Source organism: Brachionichthys hirsutus, chromosome 9 (genome assembly GCF_040956055.1).
Source record: "Brachionichthys hirsutus isolate HB-005 chromosome 9, CSIRO-AGI_Bhir_v1, whole genome shotgun sequence".
NCBI lineage: Eukaryota > Metazoa > Chordata > Actinopteri > Lophiiformes > Brachionichthyidae > Brachionichthys > Brachionichthys hirsutus.
In genome coordinates, this window is record NC_090905.1 from 14,499,734 (window position 1) to 14,510,685 (window position 10,952).

General features: G+C 54.1%; 1 protein-coding gene across 1 annotated transcript in view; it reads left to right on the forward strand.

Annotated features, from left to right (window-relative positions):
* Positions 1–6,313, forward strand: part of LOC137899573 (adenylate cyclase type 1-like) — an 11,987-nt gene extending 5,674 nt beyond the window's left edge. The window contains 12 exon segments of the mRNA XM_068743610.1: positions 89–283; positions 1,454–1,551; positions 1,663–1,747; positions 1,818–1,907; positions 2,020–2,276; positions 2,358–2,484; positions 2,871–2,987; positions 4,173–4,319; positions 4,442–4,540; positions 4,865–4,979; positions 5,644–5,768; positions 6,014–6,313. Coding sequence (XP_068599711.1) covers positions 89–283; positions 1,454–1,551; positions 1,663–1,747; positions 1,818–1,907; positions 2,020–2,276; positions 2,358–2,484; positions 2,871–2,987; positions 4,173–4,319; positions 4,442–4,540; positions 4,865–4,979; positions 5,644–5,768; positions 6,014–6,313 — 1,755 coding nt within the window.
* Positions 6,314–10,952: the final 4,639 nt, after the last annotated feature.

Genomic DNA, 10,952 nt, shown 5'->3' on the forward strand with positions numbered 1-10,952 from the left:
GACTATGCTGAGGACGGAGCTGCAGCAGCGGCGCCCCTGCCTCCGCCTCTGCACGCCTTGATTGTGTCGTCTCTTTGCCGTCTCACAGCGGCGCGCCCTGCGGACGGCGCCGGAGAAGATGAGGAGTCGGACGTCCTTCTCCGCCACCGCTGTGCAGCAGTCGCCGGGGACGCGGGTCAACCGCTACATCGGGCGACTCATCGAGGCGCGGCAGACCGAGTCGGAGACGACGGACCTCCACTGCGTGACCTTGTGCTACAGGAGCAGAGACAGGGAGCGCCGCGTGAGTCGCCACCCGTTCGCTCATTCCGTCTCGTTCTCTCACGTGCACGCCCGACTCGCTCCCCTTTCTGGCTCTCCCACGCCTGTTGGCTATGATATCCGTGTGTCGGGGGGGGGGGGGGTCCACCCACCCACCCTCTCAGGAGGGGGTGAAGATAATGATTTGGGAACGTCTGAGCGCTACACGTGATATCGTTCTCCCATGTGTGCGTGGGCGGAGCCATAAAGGAGCCAGAGCAGGGACCGGTTTGTGCGTCGAACCGAAAACGCCGTTACTCGTTTTCATGTTTTACAAGTCATGAAAATATCACTCGCAGATAATGGAGGAGACAAATTAGGACATTTGGCTCCCACGCTGCACACAAAGTGTCTCTCATCCGCTGGGGGGGGGGTTCAAAACGTGTCTAAAGACACATGCTGTTTGCCGTTTAACAGGCAGAACTCTTGAGCGGGTCCCGGGTTCATCACAAGGCCACATAGAAAAACAACTGAAAGCATACCAGAAGGTTCTAGATCCCGAATGCTGCTGGACTTCTCCTCCGTGGGTGTGTGTGTGTGCGTGTGTGTGTGTGTGTGTGTGATGGAGGTTAACGTTTATCGCTCAGAGTTTAATTCTGCGGTACAAAAGGCAGCAGAAAATCACAGAAGCGTGCGCAGGCTGGGATCACGGCCCTCCGGAGACGGGTTTAAATGCCTCTGCCGGGCTGCAGGAAGGGGGGGGGGGGGGGGGGCGGTAGCGGCAAATGTAGGGCACGGAGCCGACGTGCACACCTCCAACAACGTGCACCACGACGCTCGTGGATCGGCGCGTCAAAGAAAGCCACTGTTTGATCGTTCCAAACACAAACATGCAGACGGCTTCCAGACGCCTTAAAGGCACGGTACGCCATTCCTGCTGCCCGGCTCCCCCAGCAGGTATCGGTGAAAGTCTCCTCCTCCTCGTTTGTGTTGTTTGTTATTGCCGTGAAGGAGGAGGAAGAGGAGGAGCTTAGTTATTGGCGTCTCCTCTTCCTGATGCGACGCTGCACGTTAATGATAATATAGATTACGTTTGTGTTTATCTCCCCTTCACCGCTCCTCCTCCGGGTTTGACTATCGACTGGAGCGTTTGAGGAAGCACCGATCGATCAATAATTCCTCCTTTGTCGACGTGCTTTCCGTCCTTTCCCAGTATCAGCAGGTTCACGACGAGCATTTCATCAGCGCCGTGGTTCTGTCTCTGATCCTCGCTGCTCTGTTCGGCCTGATCTATCTGCTAATGGTGCCACAGTACGTGCACACGCACACGCACACGCACACACACACACACACGTCATCGGATCGATCCTGGCCTTTTGGGGAAGCCCTCCTCACTGCTCCCCCCCCCCCCCCCCCCCCCAGGGGGATGCTGGTGCTGCTGCTGCTGGTGCTGTGTGTGTGTTTCCACGTGGCGTGCGTCATGTACCTGCACCTCACCAGCGTTCAGGTAGGACCGCCTCCGGACACGGCAGGACAGAGAATGAGCGCTCCGTTTACCCCCCCCCCTCTGGTTTCAGTGCCAGCCGGGCTGCCTCACCATCCAGGTCCGAACGGTTCTGTGTGTCTTCCTGGTGCTGCTCACCTTCTCCGTGACCCAGGCCTGTGTGGTGAGTGTGTCAACGTAGCTGTCTGCTAATGCTAACACAGGGGTTAGCTTGGCTAGCATAGAGGCTGCTTTATTACCTCATCACAAACGTTGTCGTTTGCGTCGTCCTCCAGGTGGGGTGTGTTCCTTGGGGGACGGTTGGGACAAACGCCAGCGACTCGGTGGACGGCGTCCCCCCAGAGACCAACGGCACCGGGGTGGACAGACCCGGTCCCAACATGGCGTACGCCCTGCTGTCCTGCGTGGCCGGAACCCTCACCCTCGTGCCCTACCTCCGAGTCTCCTCGCTCCCCAAGATCGTCTTGCTCCTCCTCCTCTCCGTCACCTACACTGTCGTCATGGAGACCAGCGGCTATCGCCAAGCTGTGGGGTGAGGGGCCTCGTTTTTAGTTCTTCAGCCGATTTGAATTTGCCGCGGATGAACGCAGAGTTTTCCTGGTCGGACTTTCAGGGGAGGGTTCCTCCACACCCGGGGCTACGATCCCGTCCTGGCCGTCTTGCTGATTTCTGGAGCGCTGGCTCTTCATTCCCGGCAGCTGGACCTGAAGCTGCGACTCGACTACCTGTGGGCGACTCAGGTAGGAAAACTGAAGACGAGGTCATAAAGAAGGGGTCATATCTGACCTGGATCACCAGCGCATGGGAACGATTCTGCTGATCCGAGCCGGGTTCTGATTGTCATTTGGGATTCATCCGGTCTTCCCAAACCTGCATCCCGATCACACCCACGCAGTCACACACGGTGACCGGGGGGGGGCGTTTTAAGAACATCCGACGTTCGATCAGATTCATCACATCCTCCCGGCGCTATTTTAAGAACAGCTGTGACGGCGCGTGTCTGTGGAGCATTATCTCCCCCCAGTGGTCGAGAGATGTCATCACGCAGCTTGATTGTGTTTGGACCTCCCCGGTTCTGGGTCGGGATCACTCACCTCTGCCTCTCCTGATTGGTGGCGCCGTCCAGGCGGAGGAGGACAGGGACGACATGGAGAAGGTGAAGCTGGACAACAAACGGATCCTGTTCAACCTGCTGCCGGCTCACGTGGCTCAGCACTTCCTCATGTCGAACCCCCGGAACATGGTGAGCACCCGCGGGCGTGTTTGGGCTCGACTCTAAATAGCTGAGTAATATGAGTAATATAAACTAAATACAGTTAAATGTACATTAGAACCTCGGTTCTCGAGCGACTCGGTTCTTGAACAAAACAACTTCCTCGGTTTAAAATTCCTCGGAAGTTGAACAGACACGCGAACGAAGGCGGAGTCTACTCGTCTGACTGTCCCGTGCCGGGTGAGAGGACCCCCGTGCCGGGTGAGAGGACCCCCGTGTCGGGTCAGAGGACCCCCGTGCTGGGTCAGAGGACCCCCGTGTCAGGTGGTGGCGTCAAGACAGGAAAATATCCCAGCTGTTTAGGACAATAGCAGCAGCCATGTGTTGGTGTTGAAGTGGGTCCGTATCCACTGATCTCTGTTCCTTCCCCCCCCCCCCCCCCCTTCTCAGGAAGTGATGAAAGCACACATCCTGTCAGGACATTCACATGCCAACAAGAGGACGGTGGCTTGGAAACACGAAATCTGTGACTTTTGTAGGGATGGAGACATCCATCCACCCATCCATCCCTCATCCATCCCTCCATCCCTCTATCCATCCATCCAACCATCCAGAGTCTGAATGAAGGCACAGATTTCCTGAATTCTTCAACCTTACTCTTCTCCCAATTTCCTGGTAAATAATCCGGGTAATAATATTGATCTGCATAACTGAGGTGATCAACATTGATCTGGTGTACGTAGTTCCGTTCATCTTGGTGGAGGGATACAGCCACGCAGACAGCCGGTTCAAATCGGCATGCAGACGGTGCATCAGGCGGTGCAGGGACCGTTTCAGACCCAGACTAGTAAACACGGGGGGGCAGGAAGTCAGGAAGTACGTTTCCGGCACTCTGGTGACCCCCCCCCTCCTCCTCTGGGCTAAAGTTCACCCACACGCCGGACTTCTGCTGCCTGGAATTCAGCGTTCCACTGCTCCGACCTTTGCGACCTCCGCCGAGGAGGAAACGCCGTTTTCACGCGTATCTGTCCTAAAGTTAGTTTTATGAATGTTTGTGGAGGGGCTGGGCCGGGAACAGGAATCCATCTTATCTCGCTAAATGATCTTTGCTTTGGGTTGAGAGAAGCTCTGAGCAGGTTGATGCAGGTTTGAGTCCGCAGGCCTGGATGCTGATGGGGAGCCCGCGGTGAAGCTGACGGTCTCCCTTCCTTCCAGGACCTTTACTACCAGTCCTACGCCCAGGTCGGCGTGCTGTTTGCCTCCATCGCCAACTTCAACGACTTCTACATCGAACTGGACGGGAACAACATGGGCGTGGAGTGTCTCCGGCTCCTCAACGAGATCATCGCCGACTTCGACGAGGTCCATTTTAACTTGGGATCGCTTCCAAACCCAAACTAGGACTATGAGAACTTGCCTTATTGACGCTGTCCTCCTCTTTCCATCCCTGATTCCTTCTCTCCCCTCCCCCCCCCCCCCCCCAGCTGATGGATAAAGAGTGTTACAGGGACATTGAGAAAATCAAGACCATCGGCAGCACCTACATGGCTGCAGTCGGGCTGGTTCCTACGACCGCCTCCGAGGTACCCGAGCAGCGGCTGCGTTTAGCGCCGCCGGGCGTTAGCACATTCCAAACTGTTCAGAATGCATATTTTTGAAAGGCCTACTATTTGCAGGTCGTGTTAACGTTCAGGGCCTCGTCACGTTTCAATCCTCAAACCCTCTGCGGGGGATTAGCGGCCTGCGTAGCGTCAGCGTATCCCGCATTCCTAAAGTTTATATGCGTCCTGCAAAGCCAACAAACAAAAAGGGCCGTTCTGCAAATGGCAGAGACACGCGTCCGTCTAACACGGACGACACGCGGCGGCGTTTGTGCATTCATCTGTGACGTTTCCTCTGTCACGCAGGCGAAGAAGTCCATCACCTCACATTTATGCACGGTGTCAGATTTCGCCATCGAGATGTTTGACGTCTTGGACGCCATCAACTACCAGTCGTACAACGATTTTGTTCTGCGAGTAGGTGAGCTGGACGCGGCAGGGCCCGGTCTGACCCATTGCACAGGACACCGGCGAGTTTAAGGATATGCACCACAGAACGAGAACGAGCGTCACCTCTAGGAAGCTCGTCACAGCGGGACCTGGCGTTCTGCGTTCCATTGTGTTGGGTATCCTGCAACGGGAACCCTTGTTTAATCCCAGCGTGGCCTGGTGTATACAGGGCCATCCTGTCCCCAGGCTGGGGGGGGTTTAGGAGCCTGTGCAACGCTGGGTTTCCAGTAAGTACAAAATAAAATAAACGTTGCCCAACTGCATCGCGGCGATGACGCAGGCACGCCGTGACCGCAAAGACCTAAAACAAAGCTAAGTCTCCTTTCACGCCGTTTTAGTTCGTATTAATAGCATAAACAGATTAAAGGATCTGCCCCACAAATAGAAAATAAACCTCTGGTAATAAAGAGGAGATTAGGACGAGATTGTTGGAGTTTATTGTTTCTAAGAAAAGAGAATGAGAGCTTGAAAGCAACAAGACACCAGGCTAGTGCTAATACCACCACGTTTAGCTTAGATGCTAGCATGAAGGGTTCTTAATCGCGCTTCAGGGTGGGTGGCAGGCGGCGCATGTTGGTTCTGCAGCATCCTGCAGCAGGAAGTACAAACTCAAGCCGTGTTCGTGGTCGTTCCAGGAATCAATGTGGGGCCGGTGGTGGCCGGCGTGATCGGGGCCCGACGACCTCAGTACGACATCTGGGGGAACACGGTGAACGTGGCAAGCCGGATGGACAGCACCGGAGTTCAGGGAAAGATACAGGTAGAGCACGGCTGCGCTAAGCTAGCATTCCAGCCTAAGCTAGCGTTCCAGCCTAAGCTAGCGTTCCAGCCTAAGCTAGCATTCCAGCCTAAGATAGCGTTCCAGCCTAAGATAGCGTTCCAGCCTAAACTAGCGTTCCAGCCTAAGCTAGCATTCCAGCCTAAGCTAGCATTCCAGCATATTTAGCACACGGTTTTTGTTGAGGCGGCGTTCTGGGGAACCGACGGTCTGTGTCTCTTCTCCAGGTGACAGAAGACGTCCACCGTCTCATCGCCGGCTGCTACGCCTTCGTGTGCCGCGGCCAGGTCAGCGTAAAGGGCAAAGGTCAGATGCTCACCTACTTCCTGGAAGGACGCAGCCGGCCGTCTAACGCTGAGCGGCGGTCCAGCGCGTTCGCCCATGGTAGCGTGTGCACCAGGTTGAGCCCCGCCCCCACCGTCACCACCTACGCCACAATCAGGACGCCAAGCCCGGGCGTGGCCAAACTGACCACCTCCACCAACACCTCAAGGTTTCTGCCCTCTGTCCCCACTGCGATGGTGTGACGGATGCTGTCTCCATGGTGACGTGGAAAACAAGATGGGAGTAGCAGAGAGCTGATTAGACGACAAACAGGTAGCGCTGTTAGCTTCTCTTCTACTCCCCGAGGGGTGCAGAAAGGCTGAGATCATCCAATGGGAGGCCAGGGCCGTGTTTCGGACTCCGACAGGTGTCCTGAACGGGACGCGGGATGCGTTCGCCATGACGCCGACGGCATGCCGAATCCAGAACAGCCTCGCTCCACATCGGGGGAAGTCCTCCAACGACCTCAGCTTGACCCTTTTGCTCTCAAAACCAAATCAGTGCTGTTGCCTTGGCGACCACTCCTCAAGATGCCATTGATTTATTTGCTTTGCCTTTTAGATCCTTTATTGGCAAGCTAGACAGCGATTCAGATGAAAGCATCGCGGGGGGCATTATGGGCGGAGCCGGCGTCGGGGCCTTTGGTCGTTGCCCCCCCCCCTCACCTGAGCCGAACTCCCGGCTCTTTACGTGCTCATGTGTTTCCCGGCGATGCTAGACTTCCAGATTCTTCCTGGTCCAGGTGTAGCAATAAAGCGGCCCGTGGCCCGTTCGACCCCGCATGCTGTAGCCGACCCGACCTGATCGTGCATGTAGCCGGTGGCGTGTGCGTAGCGAGCCACGCCTCTCTGTGGAGCATGACTTAGAACACTTACTTTCTGTATCGTGCGAGTGTGATTTTTAAACGCGTGCTTGTTTTCTGACTATTTTTATGAACTAAAAGCTGCTTTGGTGTGAGAAAGCGAACGTTCAAACCTCCGTGTATTTGACGGTGTAGCATGCTAATCGCGGTGAGGCTAACCACGGCCATTGATTCCTCTGATCTGTTGTAGCATGCGCGGCCTGCAGCTCCTACACGCATGCGCTACAGGAAGCGGTCCTCTTGAATGTAAGGTGCTTTTTTTTTATCAGTCTTCATGAGTTCGGCACTCGAGGCCATCTTTGGGACGGTTCGACGTCGGGCGGGAGGCTCCTCCTCCTCCTCCTGCAGCAGACAGGTAGCCGGTTTTTAAATGTGCCAACCTATTTTCATAAACATATCAAAGCTTTCTCGCTGAGCTGTAGCACGACTGCGTGGCTGCCCTTTCGTTGACCTGTAAAGGGTCGGAGCGGTTCCTTTAAGACAGGGGTCCCCAAACTCCCTGAACGATACCAGAGACCCTAAATAACATTTTCTTATTTTCCTTTCCATACAACATGGGTAGCCGGTGGGGGATCAATAATGGTATTCTGTGCTTTTAAGAGGGGTCATTAATTCGATATTTTGTTTCCTAAAAATAATATTGATAGTGGAGAATATATTAATATTCTGAAGAAAAGCATTCTTCCTTTCATTTGGGACAATTTTAATGATGATCCCAGACGACCAGAATGTTAATGTTCCATGGACCTTTCTTCTGGTCTGAAATATAAACTTACTACATAGTAATAACAGGGCAAGTTTCCTCAATAACTTATTACATAGTAATAACTTTGTAATAACAGGGCAAGTTTCCTCGCCGACACGGTGGCATAGTTGGCAGCATTGTTGAGGAGGGCAAAATGGCCCTGGTATCGAATCCCACTAATGGGAATGAGATGGAGCAGGGGCAACAGGGTAGGTCCAGGGCACACCTGGGCGGAGTGGAGTGGACTAATGGTCCAGTTCACTCCGCCCAGGTAAGGCCCTGGGCCTACCCTGCTACCTCTGCTCCACCCCCACTCCCACAGTTGGATGCGAACCCAGTTCCTTCGGCTGTAAGTCGGCAACCCTACCAACTACGCCACCGTATAGGTGAGGGAACCTGAGGCGTCGCCGGTGTCATACCTGTCATCTCAGACCACGGCGTGTTGTTGTGTTCTACGACGCTACGCTGTGTTTTTTCATTATGAGTTATGTGGAGTGGGCGTGTCTCCGACCAGGTGACGTCGTACAGGGATTCAACACCAGTGCAGCTGGCCTAAAGTCATCAATGCTACTGTCTATTGATCCTAATGTTTGACAGGGTGCCATCGAGGTCTCGGTGGTGTAGTGGTTAGCACACCTGACTCCCTGCTAGAAGGTCCTGGGTTCGAAACCGGGGTGTGCGGCGTACAGATTCTTTACGGTAATTTGTTGTTTGGTCCTCGGCGGCTGTATTGGATCGGCTGATTGATCCAGCCGGTTTCAGACGAGCTCTCCGGTCGTTTGTGATCATGCTGGAGAGAGACTGGTTTTGGGTGTGAGACATTCATGTCACTGTGTGTAGTAGTGACGGTGAGACGAAGCCTAAACTACAGCCCGCCCCTAAATGTTCAGGCCCCCCCCTGCAATCATCACACTTGTCCTGTACAAACTGACCCCGGCCCTCCGTCAGGGAAGGGAAAAGTTTGGGGACCCCTGCTTTAAGAGTTTCGTACACAAAATGGCGGCCGGCGGTTTGGACGCCGTAACCTGACTGAACGACACCGTCCCACTCCTTGAAGTCTAAACGGTAGCTCGAATGCTAACTTTAACTTCTAAGCGATAGAACAATGAGGATTTTTATACGTTTGCGTTTAACAGTTGCTGGAAAGTGAATTGTTCTGTACACGATAGTTACTGTAAATTGGATATTTTCTTACTGTATAATACGGGTTGGTATATGTACTACTAGCTGTTATTTTTCAGAGATATATTATGAATGATTCGATATTTGTTGAGTTCTTTTGTTGAAGGTGTATTTATGGAGACGTTTTACGTGAATGTACATTTTGTTAAAGACGATATTTTAATACTAAATGTTTGCACTGCAATGAGATTGACGTAAATAAAGCCGGTGGAGGCTTATCTCTGAAGGTTACGGCGCTCACTGCATGGGGGGGCGGGGCTAAGTAGAAGCATCATCGAGGTCAACGAAGCAAACCCAACGTTGATGGAGCGGTAAAGACCCTGAAGCCACACCTTTATCTGGACCCCCCGCCCCCCCCCCCCCGCCATCCACGCTCGCCAGGAGCCCGTGGAATCAATCGATTCCAGACATTATCGATTTGTTTTGTCAGGATTTTAATCAGGACCTCGTGTGTTATACCTTCTCCCGCCCCCACGTTTGTCCCCCCCCCCAGCAAAGGAATCTAGCAGGGTGGGGGAACAAACGTGGGGGCGCGTCTTTGTTTCTGTTTGTGAGTCGAGCTGAGTGCGAAGGGATGTTTCGTCCTGTGGCAGGAAGGACGTGAAAATGTTTGTGCTGTGGCACGCCGAGCGTTCTGAGTGACAGGTTGTCATGGCAACACAACAACAGCGTGCCCCGACACGAGAGCATCAAGGTTGTGTGTCTCGATGAGTAAATGATAAACCTGCCCCTCCGCTGGCTTCGTGATCCACCCCGACTGCCCCGGATGTCAACAACCCGCTTCACTCTGCAGCAGGCGTGTGCGTGTGTGTGCGTGCGTGTGCGTGCGTGTGTGTGTGTGTGTGTGTGTGTGTGCGTGCGCGTGTTGCCCGTATTTATTTATGTTTGCTTCAGATGTTTAAGTGAGCGTAGATTTTGCAGCTCGATGTCAAACATGTTACCCTGAAGGATGCACCTGTCGCCATGGAAACAGACGCGTATACAAACACCCAGTGACGGCTTAAACAACAACGTTGTTGTGAAACCTCGACAGCCAGAAAGTCGTGACCTCCATCCTCTTCCGTTTATTTACGGAGGCCTTCCAAACATCCCCGCCGCTTCCTGCTGCACTGGTGTGTTTAAAGACCGTCGGAATCCGCAGCACCCGACTCGACCTGAAGGGCGGCGCTTAATGAAGTCCGAATGTGGGGCCCCAGCCGCCGGAGCAACAACAGAACGCCTGTGAGATTGTGAAACACGTCCTCCCGCCGCTCCGTGTTTGGTCTCATCCGAACGTCCACGCAGATGGAATGTGACGAGCCGAGATAAAAGCCCCCGAACGGGGCAGAAAAAGCCCAAAGAACCTCCAAAGAAAGCACAGAGGTTCACGGTGACCCGGGGGGGTGGAAAACAGAATCAGGATAATGTGTTGTCCCGCAGAGTCTCGTCTCTGGACGGACAGGGGACGTCCCACGAGGACACCTCAGCTAGTCCCTCCTCGTCCGTTGTTTCGCCGGTACGGGATCGAACACGGCCCGGAAACACGGCCCGACCCGGTGCCAGAGCCAAAGAGAGTCCGACCGGAACCCGGTCCGGAACCCGGTCCGGAACCCGGTCCGGAACCCCACCCCCCACTCCGTGTGATGTTGCTCTTTATTTGCTGCTGTGGGTTGTTTTGTGTGGATGTTCTGGACAGATTGTTCAACTGGAGGAGGAGGCAGCCACACACACACACACACACACACACACACACACACACACACACACACACACACACACACACACACACACACACACACTCGCTGTTACTGAAGTAAAACTATTATTACAACAGAACCTAACGGTACCAACACCGTGCCCCTGACCCATTCATGAAATTGTTTCCAGCCAACTTTGTCAAATTCAATCCTTCTCATTAGAGCATGAGGGAACCACTGACACACACACACACACACACACACACGCACGCACACACTCACACACACTTGGAGAGAGAGGAGGAAACTAAACACAATAGACACTGGTGCATGGGAGCCTGGATTTCCTGGGTTTCCCACACACAAGTGTACAGTCA